Source organism: Narcine bancroftii, chromosome 8, assembly GCF_036971445.1.
Source record: "Narcine bancroftii isolate sNarBan1 chromosome 8, sNarBan1.hap1, whole genome shotgun sequence".
NCBI lineage: Eukaryota > Metazoa > Chordata > Chondrichthyes > Torpediniformes > Narcinidae > Narcine > Narcine bancroftii.
Window position 1 is genome coordinate 72,572,227 of NC_091476.1, and position 26,750 is coordinate 72,598,976.

Consider the following 26,750-nt stretch of genomic DNA (forward strand, 5'->3'; position numbering starts at 1 on the left):
GATTAAATCAAGCTTGGTCAAAAATTTAAAACAGGAGATCCTAATTTCTCATTGCTTTCAGATTTCAAATTTATTGTCAGAGTACAGTCATGACATCACATACAACCCTGAGATTCTTTTTTCCTGCAGGCACGGCAGAATTACCACATTGTCTTGGGTAAACTTGTACCTCTCACTTTGATCGTTTTAGATTGGTCACAGTGTTCAAGCTACTGAAAGAAAATAGACACACACACCGAGAGCAGTTCAGTTTATACAAGTCTTTATTACTAAATCTAAAGCTGAATTCACACTACAATATGCAAGCCCTTCCCAATTATACTTATCAATGCCTGGATTGGTCCCAACTACCAAAGCGAGGTGACGACTGCACACTTGTAGTAGGTTGTTTGGGCGCCGGTAGCAGTTTCTCCACCTCCCCGGACCGGGACGTCAGTTTGGAATCTTTTTTTTTCCCCTTCAAATTTTTATTTTTTTATTTTTTTATTTTTCACACTATAAACCACATTGATCAAGATACATACATTTTCCTTTTCAAATATATACAGTGTCGTTTTCTCCCCCCTCCCTCTTCCCATCCCACCCTCCCTACCTCCCCTCCCATTCATTTAAAGTTCAGAATCTAAGATACATTAAACCCGTCAAACAATGTTGTCACTCCATAAAAACAAACAAGAATTTCCACTGAGTTAATTCTTTTCATTCCCTTCTCCTTCTGTCATTTTAGGTGGTAGATGTCCCCGGTAGGATTTCTCTATTGTGTTTCATGTATGGCTCCCATATTTGGTCAAATATTGTAATATTATTTCTTAAATTATATGTTATTTTTTCTAATGTAATACATTTATTCATTTCTATATACCATTGTTGTATTCTCAAGTTATCTTCTGATTTCCAGGCTGTCATAATAGATTTTTTTTGCTACAGCTAGGACTATCCTAACAAATCTTTTTTGTGCACCATCCAAATCAAGTCCAAATTCTTTGTTTTTTATGTTACTTAGGAGGAAGATCTCTGGGTTTTTTGGTATATTGCTTTTTGTGATTTTATTTAATATCTGGTTTAGACCTTCCCAAAATTTTTTCACTTTCTCACATGTCCAGATAGCATGAATTGTTGTTCCCATTTCCTTTTTACAGCGAAAACATCTGTCAGATACTGTTGGGTCCCATTTATTTAACTTTTGAGGTGTAATGTATACCCTGTGTATCCAGTTATATTGTATCATACCTCGTATTTATTGTATTTCTCATAGTTCCTGAGCATAACTTCTCCCATGTTTCATTCTTTATCTTTTTGTTTAGATCTTGTTCCCATTTTTGTTTAGTTTTACTATTTGTTTCCTCGTTCTCCTTTTATTGTAGTTTAATATACATGTTTGTTATACATTTTTTGATTGTCATTGTGTCTGTAATCACATATTCAAAATTACTTCCCTCTGGTAACCTCAGACTGCTTCCTAATTTGTTCTTCAAGTAGGATCTTAGTTGGTAGTATGCCAACACTGTATCGTGAGTTATATTATATTTATCCTTCATTTGTTCAAAGGATAATAATTTATTTCCTGAAAAGCAATTTTCTATTCTTTTGATCCCTTTTTTCTCCCATTCTCTAAAGGAAAGGTTATCTATTGTAAAAGGGATTAGCTGATTTTGCGTCAGTATTAGTTTTGGTAGTTGGTAATTTGTTTTATTCCTTTCTACATGAATCTTCTTCCAAATATTGAGCAGATGATGTAATACTGGAGAATTCCTACGTTGTACCAATTTTTCATCCCATTTATATAATATATGTTCGGGTATCTTCTCCCCTATTTTATCTAGTTCTAATCTAGTCCAATCTGGCTTTTCCCTTGTTTGATAAAAATCTGATAGGTATCTTAATTGTGCGGCTCTATAATATTTTTTAAAGTTTGGCAGTTGTAAGCCTCCTTGTTTATACCATTCTGTTAATTTATCTAGTGCTATCCTCGGTTTCCCCCCTTTCATAAAAATTTCCTTATTTTTTCTTTAACTCCTTGAAGAATTTCTCCGTCAAGTGTATTGGCAATGCCTGAAATAGGTATTGTATCCTTGGGAAAATGTTCATTTTAATACAGTTTATCCTTCCTATTAGTGTTAGTGGTAAGTCTTTCCAATGCTCTAAGTCGTCCTGTAATTTTTTCATTAGTGGATAATAATTGAGTTTATATAGATGGCCGAGGTTTTTATTTATTTGTATACCTAGGTATCGTATTGCTTGCATTTGCCATCTGAATGGTGATTCTTTCTTAAATTTTGAGAAATCCGCATTATTCATTGGCATTGCTTCACTTTTATTTGTGTTAATCTTATATCCCGACACTTCTCCATCTTCCTTCAATTTCTTATGTAATTTTTTTATTGATATTTCTGGTTCTGTTAAGTATACTATAACGTCATCTGCAAATAAACTGATTTTATATTCCTTGTCTTTTATTTTTATCCCTTTTATTTTATTTTCTGTTCTTATCAGTTCTGCTAGTGGTTCTATGGCTAACGCGAACAATAAGGGCGATAGTGGGCATCCCTGCTTTGTTGATCTGCTTAATTTAAATTGTTTTATTGTCACTTTCGCCAATGGCCCCTTATATAATGCTTTAATCCAATTAATATATTTCTCTGGTAAACTGAAATTTTGTCGTACTTTGAATAAATAATTCCATTCTACTCTGTCAAAGGCCTTCTCTGTGTCTAAAGCAACCGCTACTGTTGGAGCTTTATTTCCTTCTACTGCATGAATTAAGTTAATAAATTTACAAATATTGTCTGTTGTTCGTCTTTTTTTAATAAATCCAGTTTGGTCTAGATTTACTATTTTGGTACATAGTCAGCTAATCTGTTTGCTAATAGTTTAGCTATTATCTTATAATCTCTGTTAAGTAAAGATATTGGTCTATATGACGCTGGTGCGAGTGGATCTTTCCGTCTTTGGTATTACTGTAATTATTGCTGTTTTGCATGAATCTGGTAACCTTTGTGTTTTATCAATCTGGTTGATTACTTCCAGGAGGGGAGGAATTAATAAATCTTTAAATGTTTTATAGAATTCTATTGGGAGACCATCCTCTCCTGGTGTTTTATTATTCGGCAGATTTTTTATTGTCTCTTGTATTTCTACTATTTCAAATGGTTCTGTTAATTTATTTTGTTCCTCTGTTTGTAATTTCGGTAGTTCAATTTTAGTTAAAAATTCATCTATTTTGTCTTCTTTCCCTTCGTTTTCATTTTGGTATAATTGTTCGTAGACTTCTCTGAAGTTTTCATTAATCTCCGTTGGATTATATGTGACTTGTTTGTCCTTTTTCCTTAATGCCAATACCATTCTCTTAGTTTGTTCTGTCTTAAGCTGCCATGCTAGAATTTTGTGCGTTTTTTCTCCTAGTTCATAATATTTCTGTTTTGTCTTCATTATGTTCTTCTCCACCGTATATGTTTGTAGGGTTTCATATTTTATTTTTTTATCTGCCAATTCTCTTCTTTTAGTTGTGTCTTCCTTCATTGCTAATTATTTTTCTATATTTGCTATTTCCCTTTCCAACTGCTCTGTTTCCTGATTGTAGTCCTTCTTCATCTTGGTTACATAACTTATTATTTGCCCTCTGATGAAGGCTTTCATTGCGTCCCATAGTATAAACTTATCTTTCACTGATTCTGTATTTATTTCAAAGTACATTTTAATTTGTCTTTCAATGAATTCTCTAAAATCCTGCCTTTTAAGTAGCATGGAGTTTAATCTCCATCTATACATTCTTGGAGGGATGTCCTCTAACTCTATTGTCAATATCAAGGGTGAATGGTCCGATAATATTCTAGCTTTATATTCTGTTTTTCTCACTCCATCTTGCATGCGAGCTGATAACAGGAATAGGTCTATTCTTGAGTATGTTTTATGTCTACCCGAATAATATGAATATTCCTTTTCCTTTGGGTGTTGTTTCCTCCATATATCCAAAAGTTGCATTTCTTGCATCGATTTAATTATAAATTTTTTTCCCAGTTTTATCCATGTTTGAATCGAAATTAAGGTTGAAATCCCCTCCTATGTTCCCTTGCGTGTCTGCTATCTTCAAAAAAATATCTTGCATAAATTTTTGATCTTCTTCATTAGGTGAATATACATTGAGTAAATTCCAAAACTCCGAATATATCTGACATTTTATCATTACATATCTCCCTGCTGGATCTATTATTTCCTCTTCTATTTTAATTGGTACATTTTTACTGATTAATATAGCTACTCCTCTAGCTTTTGAATTATATGACGCTGCTGTTACATGTCCTATCCAATCTCTCTTTAATTTCTTGTGCTCCATTTCAGTTAAGTGTGTTTCTTGCACGAATGCTATATCAATTTTTTCTTTTTTCAGTAAATTTAGCAGTTTCTTCCTTTTGATTTGGTTATGTATTCCGTTAATATTTAAAGTCATATAGTTCAACATAGCCATTTCATACTTTGTTTATCTTTCCTTTCCGTTTCCTCATCATCACCTTTCCTTATCCATTTCTGCTTTCTTGTTTTGAACACTTTATAAGACAACATTTCTAAAACATCAAACATTTCCCTTATTCTCCTATCTAAAATTTCTTTAACCCCACTATCCCCTCCCCTTCCTGAGTTGCCCTTTATCCCTTGTCGGGCAACCACATCTCCCCTCTCCATTTGGATTTGCGAATTCACTCGCAAGCGTCAACTGATTTCGCAGTGACCATAACTCCTCCCCACCCAGCCCCCCCCAGAAAAGATTCTCATTTTCATATACAACAAAGGTCACTCTCTTAATTCCCTCCTTACTTCCTCTCTTCCCTTTCTTTCCCTTATTAATTCTTATCTCTACTCTATATATTTTCCTTTAAATATGCATACACTCATGTACACACATATATACATACACACATACATATATATATATCTATATATATATATATATACCCATATACACACATACATATAGTTTGTGGTCATTTTTGTTCTCGTTACATGTCTTCATCTCTCTGTCTGTTTTGTAGTTGTTCTGCAAATTTTCGTGCTTCCTCCAGATCCGAGAATAATCTGTTTTGCTGCCCTGGAATTACTATTTTAAATACCGCTGGGTACTTTAGCATAAATTTATATCCTTTTTTCCATAGGATCGCTTTTGCTGTATTAAACTCCTTTCTCTTCTTCAGGAGTTCAAAACTTATGTCTGGATAGAAAAAAAATTTTTGACTTTTGTATTCCAGTGGCTTTTTGTCTTCTCTTATTTTCTTCATTGCTTTCTCCAATATATTTTCTCTTGTTGTATATCTTAGGAATTTTACTAAAATGGATCTTGGTTTTTTTTTGTGGCTGTGGTTTAGGGGCTAATGTTCTATGTGCCCTTTCTATTTCCATTTCTTCCTGTAATTCTGGTCTTCCTAGGACCCTGGGGATCCAATCTTTTATAAATTCTCTCATATTCTTGCCTTCTTCATCTTCCTTAGGGCCCACTATCTTTATATATTTCTTCTATTATAATTTTCCATTATATCTATCTTCTGAGCTAACAGCTCTTGTGTCTCTTTAACTTTTTTATTACATTCTTCTAATTTCTCGTTTAAGTCCTCTACTTCCATTTCTACGGCTCTTTCTCTTTCTTCCACCTTGTCCACTCCTTTTCCTATATCTGACATGACCATCTCTAATCTATTCATTTTTTCTTCTGTACTTGTAATTCTTTTTTATTTCACTAAATTCTTGTGATTGCCATTCTTTTACTGATTTCATATATTCTTTAAAAAAATATATATCCATTGTCTTGTTTTCCCTTCTTCTTCCATTTCTCTGTGTTCTTCTTCTTCTTCTTCTTCCTCTGGGTTGGTCATCTGTTGTTTCCTTGATTTCCTTTTACTCTCTTCTTTCTTGCTCTCGTTTTCTATGTTCTCTTGCTGTGTCTGTCATTCTCAGCTGTGGAGATAGACTCCTCAGCTGGTCTCCCCTCCCGTCAGTGTTTTTTTTTTGTCATGCGCATCGCGCATGCGCAACTCCTCGCGCATGCGCGGTTGCGCACTTTTGCTTGGCTCTAAGAGCCATTTTTGGAGTCCCGAGCTTGGGACTTCGACTGACCTGAGGGAGCGGGCTTCTCTCTCCACAGCGGGCCTCCTCGGACAGGTAAGGCCTTCACCTTCTTCTTCCGATGACTTTTCTTCTTCTCTTCTTCCCGTTGCTTTCGACTTTTCTTTCTTCGCTGCCATTTTCTTCCCACCTTTACTTTCACTTTATTTTAATTTTTTTGTGTTTGTGCCTTTGTGTTTTCTGTGTTTTTTTTTAAACTTTTCCGGAGAGGGCTGGAGTTCCCCGACCGGCCACTACTCCATCACGTGACTCCTCCCGGTTTTGAATCTTGAAGTTCTTCTTGCTGAGAGATGTTGCCACCTCTTGGAGAGTTTTTCAGCAGTGGGACCATGGCTTATATTACCCAAAATTTGTTTACTTCAGATCTTATCTCTTTGAACAAAATGATTTAATTAAAGGTTTCCTGACAGTCTGCGACCAACAAAAGACAACTGCATCTCTTGGCCTCATGGTGGAAGTTGGATAATGTCTACTGATTCATATGCATCCCTGGGCCCCATAGTGTAAATTTAGATAATGTCTTTCTATTCAACTGCATCCTGGGCCCCATGGTAGAATTTAGGTGTGTCTACTAATATGCATCTTGGGCCTCATAGTGGAATTGAGATTATGTCTTCTGATGCAACTCCATCCCTTCTTGCATAAGCTGGTCTAAATCCTCCATTACAGCACAGCAGAATTACCACTAATCGATAGTGCAAAAAATAAACTGTACACAGCATAAAACATGTAAACAAAGAACTGTAAAAATATAGCGAGTGTTATAAACTCTGCAATACAAGTAAGAGTCCTTGAATGAATCCCTGATTGAGTTTGTTGTTGAGGAGTCTGATGGTGGAGGGGTAGGACTATTCCTGAACCTGGTGGTGCGAGTCTTGTGGCACCGAAACCTCTTTCCTGATGGCAGCAGCGAGAACAGATCGTGTGCTGGTGTGGGTCTTTGATGATTGTTGGTGCTCTCTGATGGCAGCATTCCCAATAGTGGAGAGAGTTTTCCCCTTGATGTCCTGGGTGGAGTCCACTGCCTTTTGGAGGGATTTACACTCAGGGGTATTGGTATTTCATACCAGGCTGTGATGCAGCCGGTCAGCACACTTTCCACCATACCTCTGCAGAAATTTGCTAGGTTTCTGATGTCATACCAAACCTCCTCAAACTCCTGATGAAGTCTTCACGATGCCATTTGTGTGTTGGTTCCAGGAAAGATTCTGAGATAGTGACTCCCAAGAACTTAAATTTTCTCACCCTCTCCACCTCTGATCCCCCAATGATCACTGGATTGTATACCTCTGGCTTTCCTTTCCTGAAGTCAACATTCAGCTCCTTAGTTGGATTTGACATTGAATGCAAGGTTGTTCTTGGTGCACCATTCAGCCAAGTTTTCAATCTACCCCCTATATGCTGGTTCATCACCCTTTTTTTTTTATACAACCCACTATTGTGGCATCATGGGCAAATTTGTAGTTGGTGTTATTGTCGTACCGAGCCGCAGTCATAGATATCGATGACTGTGCAGTATTCTCGCAGCACCAAATGTGGAATGTCAGCTTATATTGAAATTTGTGTAATGGTATGATATTTCATAACTTTACTTTCAATGATGTATACCCAATTTCAGACCTTACCTTATTAAAAATCAATTCTGGTCATGCTGTTGACAGTAACATAAAAGTTTATGTCAAACAAATTGTTTACTAATATAAAATAATTCCATTTAAATTTGTTGTATCTATCCAGTATCCCATAAATTTTGATTCACTGAGATATTTTTATAGCTTTTTACTTGTATTGAAATCTCAAACCTCTAAATCTAGTTGTAAAGCACGTACATATCCTGAATAGTTGTAATGAAGAGTTATTGAGTATATTTCAGTTCACCTATTATAGTAACATTTCTACAATGGATGCCATCTCACTGGCTCTACATAAAGCTGTGGAACACCTGGACAGCAAAGATGCATAAGTGTATCCCCTCAAAATTGATCAGCAAACTCCCAAGACATGAGAGTTACCCACCCCCCACCACTGCGTAAATGGATCATGGATTTCCTCACCTCAAGACCACAATCAGCGAAGATAGGTAAGAACTTTTCCTCCACAATCTCCATCAGTAACGGAGCATCACAGGGCTGTGTTCTTAGCCCCCTGCTCTACTCACTTTACACTATATGGCTCAGTACGACAATAAAGCCATTACAATTTTGCCAAAAATATCACGGTAGTGGGTTGTATAAAGGAAGGGCGATGAGCCAGCAGACAGAAGGGAGACTGAAAAATTTGCTGAATAGTGCACCAACAACAACCTTGCATTCAAAACCAAAGAGCTGATTGTTGACTTCAGGAAGGGAAAACCAGAGGTGTACGATCCAGTGATCATTGTGAGGATCTGAGGTGGAGAGGGTGAGAAAAGCGCACGGAGCGAGGGGGAAGGCATTGCCAACAAGACGTTCGGTCCGGCGTCGCCGCTGAAGCGCAGACCCAGCGAGGATGGTCCCCAACTCCAGCCGCGTTTGTGTGTCGGGGAGCCGGGCGGGCTGAGTGCGGCGCTCCGATCCCCAGGATTCGGGACTCTGAGATCCCTCCACACCTCCGCATCTTCATTTTCACCTTCAGTGTGCATGCACTATACTGGCGCGGCGGCCAGCGGGCCAACTCTAATATATATTTAATATGATCTTGCGGGCCAAATATTATTATATCGCATGCCAAATTTGGCCCGCGAGCCAGAGTTTGACATGTGTGATCTAGATCTCTTGAATATAAGGAGGGGTTCCACCTCCAGCTGTAACATCACAAGTAATGTGTGCATGCGTCAGTCTGGTAGTATTAGAGCTGTCACAGGGTAGCCAACGAGGCTATTGGCATGTGGCCGATGGAGCTGTCAGCACATGGCTGTGCTTTAAATCATCTCATGATTACGTATAATACCTAATACAATGTAAATTACGTACTCACAGGGCAGTGAAACTGTAGTGGGAATAAAGCAATTACGCTCAATGAATAAGACCGTGGAAAATCTACTGCAGTGGGCTTCAGACTGTTCAAACTTAGGACAAACCCACAGACCAGCTTATCATTATTCCATAATCTATAGAGTATAACAACTATTTACATAATATTATATTGTATTAGGTATTATACGTAATCATGAGATGATTTAAAGCACAGGCACGTGCTGACAGCTCCATCGGCCACATGCCAATAGACCCGTCGGCTACCCTGTGACAGCTCTAATGCTACCAGACTGACGCATGCACACAAGCACTAATGTCACTAATGGTACCTCATACAAAGGATGGTTGTGGTGGTTGAGGGTCAATCATTCCAGCCCAATGATATTGACTGAGCATCACACCGCCACAGAGTGATTAACGTTAATTTGGCTGGGCTATGATACTATCCCCACCAAGAGTCAGGGTTTCCAATGTCAACCCAAACCTCAGAGGAAGCAGATGCATTGATGTGCTTTCTTTCCCATTGGAACCTCCTGCACTCCCTTAACTTCCTGTCTGTTCCAGTGGTAAACCCGACCACAAAACATCCGTCACCCTCTTTGGCCCCTGGTTCCGAATCCCTAAACCATTTAGAAAGCTGTCAATGCCCAAGGTCCTTGAGAGCCCTGCTCACCATTGGCACCCTCAGGATTCCCAGTCCCGGTACCTGCTCCCAAAGAAGTCGCTCACTAGCTGCTCATAGCCTGGTGGGAGGCCTTTGTCCACCCTAGTGGGAGGCTTTTGTCCGCCACACTCCATGTTGGTCCACTGCTGTTTCCTACCCTGTAGGGTCCTCCCCCGTACTTCTCTTTCTTGGCTGAGGGTGGGAGTTGTGGTGTTCTCTTGATCTGGTAACCTATACTTGTGTGCTACTCCACTGCAGTCCAAAACCTTCAAGGTATGGGTTGCTGTCTTGGGCATCAGATTTCGAAAGATCTTCAATCGAGAAACTGTCACCAGCCCCGCTCTACAGACAATTTAAACCTACACGTGACTGTCAGACAGGATGGCTGAGCAGTAGGATACCACAGAGGAGCACTGGGAGATGCTTCACTGAATTACTTAAATTAATGCCCTCATTAAATATCAAGCCTTGACACACATTAATTACCTTTTTAAACTACTTAGTTGTAAAGGGGATATAAATACACTGACCCTTATAAGATGATTACATTGTGGTCAGGACTCTTAAACAACAATTTCTTTCTCTCACTATGGATGGGGTCACCTACGTTTTAGCTCTCTCAGGAAAGCAGCATTCATATCCTCACGATCTCACAGCAATCTCAGTTACCCGTAAGTTAATTAGCACAGATTCCTATTGGACTTGGCAGGAGTATTGCATAAAAGTAATAAGCTGGACAAAGGAACCAAAGATAATTAGTCAATGATTATACAGTATTATTATTTTATGAAACAGAGAGGTGTGTTGAATTGGTTGGTACTGTCCTTAATAATTTGTGCAAGTGGCCATGAACAAGGAATTGTTTCAGGACAGGGATATGAATTTCGCTCCACTGGTTATCACTCATGGATATTGGATGACATATGATGGAGCCCATCATTTGCTGACCCAGACAAATTGCCAAAGGATGAAATGAGTAAAATACGAAAGTCTGCAGACACCATGATTGAAGTAAAAACACAAAGATGGAGAAACTCATCAGGTCAAACAGTGTACTTTATAGAGCAAAGATAAAGATACAGAACCATGTTTCAGGTTTGAGCCCTTTATCAATGTATGGAAAAATGTCGGCAGGCGCCCAAACAATATGGTGGAGAGAAGGAGCACAGTCCCAAAAGCAGGGAGGTAATAGGTGGATAAGGGAGGGAGGGTACAACAGCAAACAGGGGGAGGAGTGATTGGAGAGGGAAAGGGTTGGAGAGGTAGAAGAAAGAAGACAGAGGGATGGGGGAGAACTGGGAGTAGGCTAGCAGAACCCGGAAAAGTCAATTTTAATGCCATCCAGTTGGAGAGTGTGCAGACAGAAAATTTGGTGTTGGTCCTTCAGTTTACGAGTGGTCTTGGTTTGACAATAGATGAGCCCAAGGACAGACATTTAGCATAGGAGTGGGGCGCAGAATTGAAATGATGGGCCACTGAGAGATCCCTGTCATTGATGTATCAAGAGTGAAGGTGCTCAGCAAAGCAATCTCCCAATCTGTGCCCAGACTCCAACGTAGAGGAGACCACAGCAGGAGCACCAGATGAAGTAGGTAACTCCCGCAGATTCACAAGAGTTGCTTCACTTGAAAGGACTGTTTTGGGACCCAAATGGTAGCAAGGGAGGAGGTGTGAAAGGAGGTGTGGGACTTCCCGTGCCCACATAGGATTAATAGGAAGGAATGAGTGGACAAGGGAGTCACAGAGGGAGTGGCCCCTGCGGAAGGCAGAGAGTGGAGGAAAGGGGAAGACGCGTCTGGTGGTGGGATCATGCAAGAGGTGATGGAAATTATGGAGGATAATGAGTTGAATGCAGAGGCTGGTGGGGTGGTTGGCGAATCCTATATTTGTGTGTCTGAATGAAAAGATGAAATGAGTTCCCCTTTCAAACTGCTAGAATATATCTGGTGAGGATAAGCTAATATTGTTGTACTGCAGGCACCTGTAGCATTGTAGGTACACAAGTGAAGAAGGCAAAATTTATTTCCATGTTCTGGATTTGATGGTTCAAGATGTGGAATTTTGGATAGCAGATGAATGATGAATGCAGAAATTGCTGTGTTGTAACCTGTCCACATAAAGGACAAACTGAATTTGGCTCATTACTCGCCAGCCTCCTCTCACTCAGCAATGTGACGAAAGGTGATTAAAATATAAATCAAAGAATTGAATTCTGGTGGGGAGGAAGGAGGGACTCTCCTTGACATGAAGAAGCCCTGCTAAAATCAAAGTCAAAAGGCATCAAGGAGAATAGATCCCCATAGTTAGAATCATAGCTCATACAAAGGATGGTCGTGGTGGTTGAGGGTCAATCATTCCAGCCCAATGATATTGATTCTGGACTTCCTTGAGTGTGTATTCTAGGCCCAATTACCACAAGCTGCTCATTGGGTGGTACAGTTAGCATTGTGCTTAGCACAACGCTGATATAGCGCCAGCGATCAGGACAAGGCTTTGAATCCCGCGCTGTCTCTAAGAAGTTTGTACGTTCTCCCCCATGTCTGCGTGGGTTTTCCCTGGGAGCTCCGGTTTCCTCCCACCATTCAAAATGTTCCAGGGGTTGTAGATCAATTAGGTATAATTGGGTAGCACAGGCTCATAGACCGAAAGGGCCTGTTATGTCTAAATTTAAAATTTAAAGATTTCAGATTTAATGTCATACATGACATCACATACAAAACCTGAAGTACTTTTTCCTGCGGGAGAGGCAGTGGTAGTGCAAAAAAAACTGTACACACCATACACATATAAACAAATATAGATATGTAAACAACTTACTTTGCAATACAGAGAGGAAAAAATAACAAAGTGCCAAAGTAAGAGTCCTTAAATGAGTCGCTGATTGAGTTTATCGTTGAGGAGTCTGATGGCAGCTGTTCCTGAACCTGGTGGTGCGAGTCTTGTGGCACCGACACCTCTTTCCTGATGGTAGCAGCGAAAACAGGTGGTGTGGGTCCTTGAAGATTGCTGCTGCTCTCCGAAAGCAGCATTCCCTGTAGAAGTTCTCAATGGTGGGGGAGGGTTTTGCTTGCGATGTCTTTGGCTGTGCCCATTACCTTTTGCAGGGCTTTACGCTGATGGATATTGGTGTCCCCATACAGACCAAGATGCAGCCAGTCAGCACACTAGATGGACAATACATGCCAAATTTGGCAGTTGTGCTGAGATCTCAAAACATGAAGGAAAATTAGACTATAGATATTCTCTTACCCTAGCTCCTCAAAACCAAAATAACCTTTGGTATGTCTGTCCTGTTATTTTCTCAATAATCCTGATATACAGTAATTTCTTCCTCATGAACCAAATTAACAAATTAACTTTGATCCATCTCAAACCAACTTTAATTTGCACATTTCTCAACTTCAATATTAAATCAAGTTATGGTTTTAAGTAACTGACATTAAATTTGAAAGGAGTTGCCAATCATGCACTTAACTGAGCCAGTCACACTGTACTCTTGCTTGAGGGTTCACGCATGAAAAGGCTGAGAGAAGCTGAAATAAATCTTCATCATACGTTTGGCCATGTGAGCCGCATATAAATATTTCAAATCCTTCAGCAATACAATCAAATTAAAATGATTAATTCATTCAAGAAGAAGAAAAAACATGAATTTTAATAACTTACACCTTTACGAATGTAGATTCCGAGTCCCAAAAAGTCAGGTTGTGTTGTTCCTCAATGTTTAAGTATTCCCAGTTCTTGCATCGAGAAAAAAATCTCAGGATCATGTATGTACTCTGACAATAAATCTGAAACTGAACTGATTTGATCTGAACCATCATTACGTGTAGACCAAACTATAGGGTGAATCTGATTGTAAAATAGAATTGACTCGCTCTCCTATTTTCCTTCTGTCCTCCTCCATCTCCTGAATACAGATTTGGTTAAGATTATGTAGTCAATGCTTGAGTAACTCGTTGAAGGTAAACCTCAAATTTCACTGTTCCAAATTTGAATTTTCAGTAGATTTTTCCATTGGGCCATTTATTTTGGGGATTGGGTGAGGTTGCTGGCAAGAGGAGAGAATAAAGAGCTCTGGTATCATGTAGTACCAAGCAAACAGAAGACGGTTTCCCTTTCTTGGAATGCCCAATCATTGGATGGCACGCTTAGCGCAACGCTCTTACAGTGCCAGCAATCTGGACCGGAGTTTGAATCCCACGCTGTCTCTAAGGAGTTCTCTCCGTGTCTGCGTGGATTTTCCCCGGGGTCTCCGGTTTCCTCCCACCCTTCAAAATGTTCCGGGAGTTGTAGGTTAAGTGGGTGGTGGGGGCTCATGGGCCGAAAGAGCCTGTTACTGTGCTGTATGTCCAAATTTAAATTTAAATTTAAATTACAAAATGTTAGAAGGCATTTAGCATTTCTGGCAGACAAAATCTGGAACAGGTCTGTTGTTTCAAGAAATTTATAATTCAAAATGTTCACTCAGCATTGTTATAGCCCTCCTATCGCCATCTCCTGAGAAAACCTGGTTGACATGAACTTTAGGTATTTCTAATATTGAACAATATGGAGGTCCCATTATGCTCTTACGTTCCTAATTTGATTTAGTAGCACAGCTCTAAGTACTTTAAAAGTATTCTCACTAAATAGTGCCATATTCTAAATGTCTCTTAGGAACATAAGAACACAAGTTGCATTTTAATCTATAAATATAACTAGCTTTAAAACAAAAGATGAATCAAACACACACAAATGTGCCCTTCTTATCCCTGAGCAGTTTCATCACTAATGTGGCATTCGCCTTTACAAGCACAGTCACCTGTCGTCATTCCTCAAGGGTCTAAGAATCTCTGCAAACCCAACTCACCAAAGTATGATGAACAGCACAAAGAATTGAGGGTAATTTTGTCATGCTGACTGTATCATAATTTTAGAACTGGAACGAGTCCAAAATCTAGTCCCCAAAGTACACTATAAGCACAAAGGTTCTGTCATAATCTGGGCAAAGGCAGAACAAAAGAAATAGCAGTGAGTGTCTGCGGTTTAACTGTAAGATATCTTTGGCTCAAATTTATGTGTCCCACAAAGCATTGTGCAATTAAGCCAATAATTACATTGTTCTGGGATAAATTATGGAGTTAAAGATGTACAATAACATATGAGGTTTTTTAAGGAAACATTATAACTAAAATATCACAGACAATGGAAAAGGTATATAATAAACTAGTGGCAGCAAGTTATGGAGCCATAATAAACTGTACTATTGAAGATTAAACAATTAAATATCAAGATAAAGTAAGAAATCATTTAGACCACATGCATTCAATCTTCCATTAATAAAGTGGTTTTATATTAAACACAAAAGAATTATAACTGGACTGGTTTGTGTCATACCACATGTTACTCACAGAAAAATGAGTGTAAAAGAAAACCTTTGCCATAATTCAATGAGGCATTGATTTGCATGGAATATCTTCAAGACACAGCAGGGAATCCTATTGGATGGTTCTGCATACAGGCTGAAAAGAATGATACATCAGAATACCTCATGCTTTCTCTCTTTGGCTTGGCTTCGCGGACGAAGATTTATGGAGGGGGTAAATGTCCACGTCAGCTGCAGGCTCGATTGTGGCTGACAAGTCCGATGCGGGACAGGCAGACACAGTTGCAGCGGTTGCAGGGGAAAATTGGTTGGTTGGGGTTGGGTGTTGGGTTTTTCCTCCTTTGCCTTTTGTCAGTGAGGTGGGCTCTGCGGTCTTCTTCAAAGGAGGTTGCTGCCCGCCAAACTGTGAGGCGCCAAGATGCACGGTTTGAGGCGATATCAGCCCACTGGCGGTGGTCAATGTGGCAGGCACCAAGAGATTTCTTTAGGCAGTCCTTGTACCTTTTCTTTGGTGCACCTCTGTCACGGTGGCCAGTGGAGAGCTCACCATATAACACGATCTTGGGAAGGTGATGGTCCTCCATTCTGGAGACGTGACCCACCCAGCGCAGCTGGATCTTCAGCAGCGTGGACTCGATGCTGTCGACCTCTGCCATCTCGAGTACTTCGACGTTAGGGATGAAAGCGCTCCAATGAATGTTGAGGATGGAGCGGAGACAACGCTGGTGGAAGTGTTCTAGGAGCCGTAGGTGATGCCGGTAGAGGACCCATGATTCAGAGCCGAACAGGAATGTGGGTATGACAATGGTTCTGTATACGCTTATCTTTGTGAGGTTTTTCAGTTGGTTGTTTTTCCAGACTCTTTTGTGTAGTCTTGCAAAGGCGCTATTTGCCTTGGCGAGTCTGTTGTCTATCTCGTTGTCGATCCTTGCATCTGATGAAATGGTGCAGCCGAGATAGGTAAACTGGCTGACCGTTTTGAGTTTTGTGTGCCCGATGGAGATGTGGGGGGGCTGGTAGTCATGGTGGGGAGCTGGCTGATGGAGGACCTCAGTTTTCTTCAGGCTGACTTCCAGGCCAAACATTTTGGCAGTTTCCGCAAAACAGGACGTCAAGCGCTGAAGAGCTGGCTCTGAATGGGCAACTAAAGCGGCATCGTCTGCAAAGAGTAGTTCACGGACAAGTTTCTCTTGTGTCTTGGTGTGAGCTTGCAGGTGCCTCAGATTGAAGAGACTGCCATCCGTGCGGTACCGGATGTAAACAGCGTCTTCATTGTTGAGGTCTTTCATGGCTTGGTTCAGCATCATGCTGAAGAAGATTGAAAAGAGGGTTGGTGCGAGAACACAGCCTTGCTTCACGCCATTGTTAATGGAGAAGGGTTCAGAGAGCTCATTGCTGTATCTGACCCGACCTTGTTGGTTTTCGTGCAGTTGGATAATCATGTTGAGGAACTTTGGGGGGCATCCGATGCGCTCTAGTATTTGCCAAAGCCCTTTCCTGCTCACAGTGTCGAAGGCTTTGGTGAGGTCAATAAAGGTGATGTAGAGTCCTTTGTTTTGTTCTCTGCACTTTTCTTGGAGCTATCTGAGGGCAAAGACCATGTCAGTAGTTCCTCTGTTTGCGCGAAAGCCGCACTGTGATTCTGGGAGAATATTCTCGGCGACACTAGGTATTATTCTATTTAGGAGAATCCTAGCGAAGAGGTACTGGGCTTCTCCTCCAGGAAAAACAAGGACTGGTTCGACGAAAACAGCCAGGAAATCCAGGAGCTGCTGGCAAAGAAGCGAGCTGCCCACCAGGCTCACCTTACAAAGCCGTCCTGTCCAGAGAAGAAACAAGCCTTCCGTCGCGCATGCAGCCATCTTCAGCGCAAACACCGGGAGATCCAAAATGAGTGGTGGACTAGCCTCGCCAAGCGAACCCAGCTCAGCGCGGACATTGGCGACTTCAGGGGTTTCTACGAGGCTCTAAAGGCTGTGTACGGCCCCTCACCCCAAGTCCAAAGCCCGCTGCGCAGCTCAGACGGCAAAGTCCTCCTCAGCGACAAGATCTCCATCCTCAACCGATGGTCAGAACACTTCCAATCTCTTTTCAGTGCCAACCGCTCAGTCCAAGATTCCGCCCTGCTCCAGCTCCCTCAACAGCCCCTAAGGCTAGAGCTGGATGAGGTCCTCACCCAGGATGAGACATATAAGGCAATCGAACAACTGAAAAGTGGCAAAGCAGCAGGTATGGATGGAATCCCCCCAGAGGTCTGGAAGGCTGGCGGCAAAGCTCTGCATGTCAAACTGCATGAGTTTTTCAAGCTTTGTTGGGACCAAGGAAAACTGCCTCAGGACCTTCGTGATGCCACCATCATCACCCTGTACAAAAACAAAGGCGAGAAATCAGACTGCTCAAACTACAGGGGAATCACGCTGCTCTCCATACCTCATGCAAATTATCTTCAAACAAGCAACTTACAAGAAGGGCATTATCTCGGCTGATAATAAGAAGGACCTACTCTTGTCAGATCCTACTTATAGTCAGATTCGATCTCACCTCATGTTGTCCACCAAGCAATTGCACTGGAGATGAGACTGTCCTCTTTCTAATTCTGGAATGTGCATCGGTTTGGAAAGAAATTCAGTGGTTTCTTTCCAAGTTGAATTCAGCCAGCTGCATGCACAGTATTCTAAGATCGACGGATTTGTCCTCGGGACCCACACTAAGAAAAAACACCAACTGCTGCCAGAAGATTATCAAGTCACTGAAAGATCCAGACGAGACTTGATGGTCTTCCAGTGCAAGTGGTCGTCCACCACCAAATATTGCAGACTAGCACATTCCATGGTCTACAACTATATGCTGCGACATGTCCTGGAAACCGGTTCAGCTGCCACATCTTTATTGTACAATCATGCAGAAATGCTAGTGGAACTCAGAAGTCTTGCAGCATCCATATGAGGTAAAGATATATTGCCAACGTTTCAGTCCTGAGCCCTTCTTCAAGGAATAAGCAGAAAACAGGATAAGTCAGAATGTTGGCTTGGGGAGGAGACCAGACCAACAAAAGCTGTTAATTGGATAAGATAAGGGGGAGGGGGGGTTAAATGAAAGCCAGAGAAATCGATGTTAATGCCATCTGGTTGGAGGGTGACCAGATGGAAGATGAGGTGTTGTTCCTCCAATTTGTGGGTAGTCTCAGTCTGGCAGTACATGAGACCATAGATAGACATGTCAGCAAGGGAATGTGATGGTGAATTGAAATGGGTGGCTACCAGGAGATCTATTGCACTGCCAGACTAAGACCACACACAAATTGGAGGAACAACACCTCATTTTCTGTCTGGGGACCCTCCAACTGGATTGCATTAACGTCGACTTCTCTGACTTTCATTAAACACCCTCCCAACCCACCCTTGTTGCAAAGATGTAGAGGGTAAGTATGTTAATTCTTCACATGGTGTAATTGGGTGTTGTGGCTCCGTGGACTTGAACAGCCTGTTACCGTGCAGTATCTCTAAGTTTAAAAAGATAAATTGATGAAAATTAAAGGTTGCACTAATTTTTCCAATGGAAATATAATCTCATGATAACTTTGTGGTGAAGTTTTATGATCAGCTATGGGCATCATGATCCAAGAAAAAGAAGAATAAATGTAAAGCTTCAAAAAGAAGAGGATGCTCAAAATTTCAAGTCCACATGATAATTCTCAATCAATCCTTGTTAATTAAATCAAAGGACAATATGCACCTATGAATTCTGATATAGGCCATCTGAATGTTTTGCACACATTGGCATTTCATTTAATGTTCCAAAAACTAAATTGCAAGCCTACGACTAGTCATGAGATCATGACTATATTTTGTAAATAAGTTTCCCACTTAATTCCTCTGAATTCATAAATTCAAGAAGACCGAAATTATTACATTATTAATCATGACGAAAAAGCAATATCTTCCTTCTCTCCCTATATAACTGACAGAAACAGATGTTTCTAATTCACCCCATTCATGACCTCATCCATGAAAATCAATCAGGTCATGTCTAATGCATAGACTGTTTTGAATTAGTGTCAAACATACATGTGAAACTACAGAAACAGTTTTAGATGTCTGGACATTCAATTATGCTGTGAACGTTAATACCAAGATTTAACTTCTAACAATTCTTAATGGAAGATATGTAATCACTTTTTCTAATATCTCATCCATAGCCTACCGAGTTTAATAAACAAATCTGCAATGTGAATTAATTTGTAGCAAACCTTGTTCAAGTACACAATAGACAATAGACAATAGGAGCTGGAGTAGGCCCTTCGGCCCGTCGAGCCAGCACCACCATTTTACAGATCATGGCTGATCACTACCATCAGTACCCCTTTCCAGCCTTATCCCCATAACCCTTAACTCCTTTGCCCACTAGAGTCTTATCTAACTCTCTTTTGAACATAATCAGCGAATCTGCCTCTACCACCCTCTGTGGCAGAGCATTCCACAGATCCACACTTCTCTGGGTAAAAAAATGTTTTCTCATCTCCGTCCAAAAGGGCCTACCCTGTATTCTTAAACTATGCCCTCTAGTCCTCGTCTCCCCCATCATTGGGAACAAGTAATCTGACTTCACCCTGTCTTTCCCCCTGATAATTTTGTATACCTCAATCATGTCCCCCCTCATCCTTCTAAACTCCATCGGATACAAGTCCAGTTTTTCTAGCCTTTCAGCATATGTCAACCCCGCCATCCCTGGAACTAACCTTGTAAATCTGCGCTGCACACCCTCTATAGCTAGTATGTCCTTCCTCAAAATTGGAGACCAGAACTGGACGCAATACTCCAGGTGGGGTTTCACCAGGGCCCTGTACAACTGCAGAAGGGCGTCTCTGTTCCTATACTCCAATCCCCTCTTTATGAAAGCCAAGATGCCATTTGCCTTCTTCACAGCTTTCTGAACCTGCATGCTAGTCTCAGTGACCGGTGAACAAGTACTCCCAGATCCATTTGCTCCTCCCCACTCCCTAGCTTGTCTCCATTTAAATAATACTCAGCTTTCCTATTATTGCCCCCAAAATGGATAACCTCACATTTGCTTACATTGAACATCATCTTCCATTCAGCAGCCCACTCCCCCAACCTGTCCAAGTCCCTCTGCATTTTCCTGACATCCTCCTCACACCCCACACCGCCACCCAGTTTCTAACTCTCTTTTGTCATCTGCAAATTTGCTCAAGTTATTAATAATCTCCTCATCCAAATCATTTACATAAATTACAAACAACTGAGGACCCAATACTGATCCCTGCAGCACTCCACTCGTCACATCCTGCCATCCTGAAAAAGACCCGCTTACCCCAACCCTTTGTTTCCTATTTCTTAACCAATTTCCTATCCATGTCAGCACCTTACCTCCAATACCATGCTCCCTGATCTTGCCCACTAGTCTCCCGTGCGGTACCTTATCAAAGGCCTTCTGGAAGTCCAAATACACCACATCCACTGGCTCTCCCAAGTCCACCCTCTTTGTCACATCCTCGAAAAATTCCAGAAGATTAGTCAAACATGACTTACCCTTAAGGAATCCATGCTGACTAGCCCTTATACTATTATTTCTGCCTAAGTGTTCTGCTATTACTCCTTTTATGATAGACTCCAATATCTTCCCCACCACCGACGTCAGGCTGACCGGTCTATAATTTCCCGTTTTCTCCCTCCCTCCCTTCTTAAAAATCGGCACCACATCAGCCACTCTCCAATCCTCAGGGACCTCCCCCGAATCTATGGAACTTTGGAAAATGTCGACCAGTGCTTCCACAATTTCCACCCTGGGATGCAGCCCATCTTTAAGCACCCTGGGATGCAGCCCATCAGGCCCTGGGGATTTATCAGCCCTCAGTCCCAACAATTTACTCACAACCTCTTGTTTCTGGATCCGGATATCCATTAGTCTCTTGATACCGCATGACCACTACCCCCTAACTGACCATAACCTATATCCTCCTTGGTGAAGACAGTTGCAAAGTATTTATTAAATTCCTCAGCCATCTCCTTGTTTCCGGTAATAATTTCACCCTTTTTCATTCTTAATGGACCAATTTTAGACCAAACCAATTTCTTCCTCTTCACATATTTAAAAAAGCTTTTGCTATCCTCCATTATATTATTTGCTAATTTCCTCTCGTACTTCATTTTCCCCTCTCTTATGACTTTCTTAGTTACCCTCTGATGCTCTTTGAAGGTTTCCCAATCCTCTAACTTCCCATCCGCTTCGCTATCCTATACTTTCTCCCTTTGGATTTGATATTACACTTGATTTCATTAGTTAGCCACGGCTGCCATTTGCATCTCCTAGAGCCTTTCCTCCACTTTGGAATAAATTTGTCCTGAAACCTGTGAAAAATGTCCAAAAATACCTGTCATTTTTCCCCAGTTGTCCTCCCAGCTAGTGTATCTTTCCATTTTATTTTGGCTAGCTCCTCCCTCATAGCTGCATAATCCCCTTTATTTAACTGCAGTACAGATGCTTCCGACTTCCTTTCTTTTTCCCTTTCTAATTGCAGCTCAAAAGTAACCATACCATGGTCACTATTCCCTAATGGCAGTTGTGAACTGAATATTTAATTATAAAGGGAAACTTTGCAAATTGATGAGACAATTGTCTTTAATTGTTTGTGTCAAAAGTGAATTCAAAGTAAATACAACCTCGTGGAAGCGACAAGGTCCTAGAAATAATACATGCAGAGAAAAAAAAACAGGATTTTTGTAAAAATAGTTGAATTTAGCATGGCATCAAAAAGGATCCCAACTTTGAACTACTTGACTTTCTGATTATATTTAATGCTGGGGAATTGTGCTATTATCCAACAATAATATATTCATATTAACATTTTCATTTTTGTGTGCAAATACAAGGAATGTAATCTTTTAATGCAAGGTAAGCCATTTTATGGCATTTCTGTATCACTACTCAAATATTTGGGGAGTAACACCATGTCAGTTTGCACCGTATGATTGCATACTGCTTTCTGAAAGTCACTATCCAAGCAAATCTAATGATGGATCAAATCAAGTTTCCAATGGCAGGTACATACGTTATTTTACATCTTTAAGTATAACTGGCAGAAGAACATTTTACCATTTCGCTTCACTGTTGTTATGTGATGGCCAAATGAATCATTAGTGTAAATTTGCATTATAAATTTAGACATACAGCATAGTAATGAGCCATTTCAGACCATGAACCCATTCCGCCCAATTTACCTCCAATTAACATACACCCCCGCCCGGTATGTTTCAAATGGCAGGAGGAAACCAGAGCCAACGGGGAAAACCCACACAGACACAGGAAGAATGCAAAAACTCTGCAGCAAGAGTTTCAAACCCCAGACCCGATCACTGGCACTGTAAAGCCGTTGCACTAACTGCTAAGTCAACCATGCCACCCATAGTGTAGATGGCCATTTTACCGTATATTCGCATGTAACAGTCAATACTGTATAAAAGTCGACCGCCCTTTTTTGGCCTAAAAATCTGGTATTTTCCATATATCATGCGTAAAAGTCGACAGCCCTTTCTTTGGCCCCAGCCGACTACCCACTGGAGCTGCCGACGTCCTGACGGTAGACTCTCACCTGGGCCTCAGCCGCCCACCCATCCAAGTTCCCGACAACCTGAACGCAGACTTAACCACCCGGTCCAGGCCACCCACCCATCCGACCTCGTGACGCCTTGAACAATGCAGGTACTTACCACGGTCAAAGGTAGAATGCTGTAATAGTAGATCCCCTAAGTTTAACCCTAAAAATTCTTCCACAAAATTCTACTATTACACACATATATATGGTAGTTCACAAGGGGATAAACATCTGTGTACCATATGATAAATGACAAGAGAAATTGCAAAACTGCCTTTGGTATGGGGAATGGTGCGTGGAGCACAAAGGGCGAGAAGAAACTCCATGTTAACTAACGTGTCTTTTGTAATTTCTCCTACCCTACAGATTATCAGGAAACAAAAATATAAATTATTCCTCTCCAAATGCTGCTACAAACAATGGATTTCAAAAATTGCTTGTTGTTCTCCGTTACCATACCAGCACTACTGATGCCAAGTGTTCTATCTACTTGTCCATATCTGTGTCGATGTGACAATGGATTTGTTTACTGCAATGATCGAGGCTTGACATCTATTCCTGCAAAAATGCCAGAAGACTCCACAACTCTTTTTCTACAAAATAACCAGATTAATAATGCTGGGATTCCAAACCAACTGAAGTACCTATTGAACATAAAAGTGATTTACCTTTATGAAAATGCTTTGGATGAGTTTCCAATAAACCTTCCGAGATCACTAAAAGAGTTGCATCTTCAGGATAATAACATTAGGGCCATTACCCATGATGCACTGTCAAGGATTCCTTTCTTGGAAAAATTACATTTGGATGATAACTCTGTGTCCACAGTTAGCATTGAGGAAAATGCTTTTGCTGACAGTAAACACCTTAAATTGCTTTTTTTATCAAGGAACCATCTGAGCAGCATCCCTACCGGTCTTCCTAAAACACTGGAGGAATTGAGATTGGATGACAACCGAATTGCCACCATTCCACAGTACGCATTCAAAGGCTTGGTTAACTTGAGGCGTTTAGTATTGGATGGTAATCTTTTAGCTAATCAAAGAATCGCAGATGAGACTTTCAGTAGACTTCAAAATCTGACTGAACTTTCACTGATCAGAAACTCTTTGAGTTTTCCACCATCGAATCTACCCAATTCCAATTTACAGAAGCTGTATCTTCAGGATAACCTCATTAGCTACATTCCACCCAAAGCTTTTTCTAAAATGAGACGGATACAGAGACTGGACATATCAAATAATAATTTAACAAATTTGCCCAAAGGAGTCTTTGATGACTTGGTGAACTTGAGTCAGCTGCTCTTACGCAACAATCCTTGGTACTGTGGCTGCAAGATGATGTGGCTGAGAGATTGGTTGCAAACATCTGCATTTCACGTTAACGTAAGAGGGTTGATGTGCCAAGGCCCTGATAAAGTTCGAGGAATGGCAGTCAAAGACATCAAAACAGAAATGAATGAATGTTTTGAGACTGGTTTGCATGGTGGCAATACAGCTCTGAAGACAACCCCGATCGTACGTACAGTAACTGCCACTCAAGGATTACAATTCACTTACAAACCAAGGCGACCAAATCTGAAGTCACCAGATTCCGTCGTGGACCATCCTTTGTCTGGAGGATCAGGAACAAAACCAATAATCATTAATGTTATGCCTTTAACTGCTGACAGCATTCGTATAACATGGAGGGCAATGTTGCCAGTCACATCCTTCAGGCTTAGTTGGCTTAGACTTGATCATAACCCATCTGTTGGATCTATAACTGAAACCTTGGTACAAGGAGATCAGACTGAATATCTTCTCACAGCCCTTGAACCCAAGTCAACCTACATCATCTGCATGGTTACAATGGAGGCCAGCAACTTCTATGTCAGAGATGAAACGCCAGTCTGTGCCAAAGCAGAGACTGCTGATTTATATAGTCCTACCACAACATTAAACAGGGAGCAAGAAGAATCAGATCAAGTAGCCCTTCCACTGGCTGGTATTATTGGAGGTGCATCAGCCTTGGTATTTATAGTTGTTGTCCTTGCAGCATTCTGCTGTTACATCAACAACAATAGGAATGTTTTCTCACAGGATCAACCTTATAACAGGGGTTGTAGGAAAAAGGATGACTATGCAGAAGCAGGGACAAAGAAAGATAATTCCATTTTAGAAATCAGAGGGGGTGGGTTTCAGATGATTCCTCTCAACAACCAACAGCGACCAAAGGAGGAATATGTGATTCACACAATATTTCCATCCAATGGGACAAGTCTTTACAAGAACAGTCATAGTAAAGCACTTGGCAGTAACCGAGGTTACAGAGACGGTGGGATACCAGATGCCGAATATTCCTACACGTGATTGCAGTGAGATGCTTAGCATTATCACCACCTTTGCACTGCAAACAAAAGATATTTAAGGAAAAAAAATCGTAAAACCATTAGGGACAAAACACAAAGTCCAGCAGAAAATGCCTGGCACGATATTTTGTACATTTGTCATATAATTTATATTTAATATGCTTAAAAGATTAAAAAAGCTGGATATTTAGAAAGAAAACACAGCTTCCTAATTGTATTCAAGCCAGTCATTCTTTCATTTCGCATTTTGGTTAGCAGTGGAATAAAGAAGGAACAACCTACTCTGGAAGTACAATCAGCAGGCATCATTTTTTTAAACAATGCAAAAAAAAAATTCTTAGCAATGAGTTCCCCGCCACCACTTTGAAGATTCACTCTATATGGTCCAGCACACACATAGTTTTCTATATTGCAGGTATTCTGTTTGTTTGTTCATGATTTAAACTTTCTCCACATTTCTTGAAGTATTATCTGTTGATGTTTTGTTTTCATTTTTTCTTCTGCATTGGTGCTTTAAAAGAGGAAACTAGTTTTAAAATATTTAGTTCTCTATGGCGTGGTTTTAGGGCTTTGTCAATAATTAGCAAAAGAGACAGAATTCATTGTTATTTTTGATGTCTGCTAAACTTGTTTTAAATTAAACTAGAAATGTGGGTATTGACAAAAAGTGTGATTTAATGTCCTTACATGTCAGGGCAAATAGATGTAACATGGTTATTTGGCTTGCAATGATGTTGATTTTCTCCTCAGCTTAACTCTGGGGACTATTCTGGAAAAAAAATTACTAAAACTATATTTTAGTTCAAAATCAAATTTTGTAATTTATTTGAATAACACTATTTGCCTCTGTTTTATTCTGTGATATTCCTTTTACACAAAGTCTAGAAAAATGGACATGACGAGCTTTAGTTAAGACCATCTGCTGTATGCCAAATGTCTATTTTATAAAAGTTCACCCGATCTGAAGAAAACAGTTTGTAAAGTGACTTACTCATAAGATTAAAAATGTAGATTTTAAAAACTTTTATCTTAAAAAAAATTAGTCAGAATATTATGCAAAGAGCAAATTCAAACTGGACCAACCCCAAGCTGGTGTTTAATATTTTTTGATGATAAAATATTATCCTTTTAATGGAAAGTCTGTTCTAAGATACCACAGTTACACAGATTTATATCTAATGATCATCTCAGAATTGGAGTCACCCTCTTTGGCCTGTTTATGGTAATCATTCAAAAATCCATTTTTAGAATATTCCAACAGGGAAGGTTGTACAATCTTTACTGAAAACACTGAAACTCAACTTTCTGTTCCAAAATGTTTTTATTTGATAACTGTATATTAGTGATAAGGTTTCCTGAACATACAACTTGATAGTTGCAAACCATTTTGCCTATTAGAAATATCAAAAACCTGGATTGGCAATTAACAAAAGTAAAATGAGAATCACATAAAGGTTTGTCTGTACATAATTTTTTTTATAAACTATGATCACCAAGTTACAAATGATCTTTTAAATAAATCTTCCTTCTTAAAATATGTGCCCTTATGAGTGTGAATTAAAAGTTCATATTTCCAAACTAACTATGATGTAATACACAGAAGAGCTGGAGAAACTCAGTAGGTCCTGCAGCATCACTAGGAAGTCAAGAGTAACCAATGTTTTGGTCTGAAGCCCTTCGTCAAGGTATGA

General features: G+C 40.3%; 2 protein-coding genes across 4 annotated transcripts in view; one reads left to right on the plus strand and one right to left on the minus strand.

Moving 5' to 3' along the window:
* The window catches only part of LOC138740839 (ADP-ribose glycohydrolase MACROD1-like), a 1,018,717-nt gene that overhangs the window by 924,196 nt on the left and 67,771 nt on the right, over positions 1 to 26,750 (minus strand). The gene's annotated exons all lie outside the window — the stretch shown is intronic.
* LOC138741778 (leucine-rich repeat transmembrane protein FLRT1-like) lies at positions 23,082 to 25,825 on the plus strand. Its single transcript, XM_069896064.1, has one exon. It carries the CDS (start codon positions 23,114 to 23,116, stop codon positions 25,058 to 25,060), a length of 1,947 nt encoding a protein of 648 aa, XP_069752165.1. The 5' UTR covers positions 23,082 to 23,113; the 3' UTR covers positions 25,061 to 25,825.

Excerpts from the sequence above, each read along its gene's own strand:
- LOC138741778 (XM_069896064.1), top strand. The coding sequence starts at position 23,114 with ATGCTGCTACAAACAATGGATTTCAAAAATTGCTTGTTGTTCTCCGTT.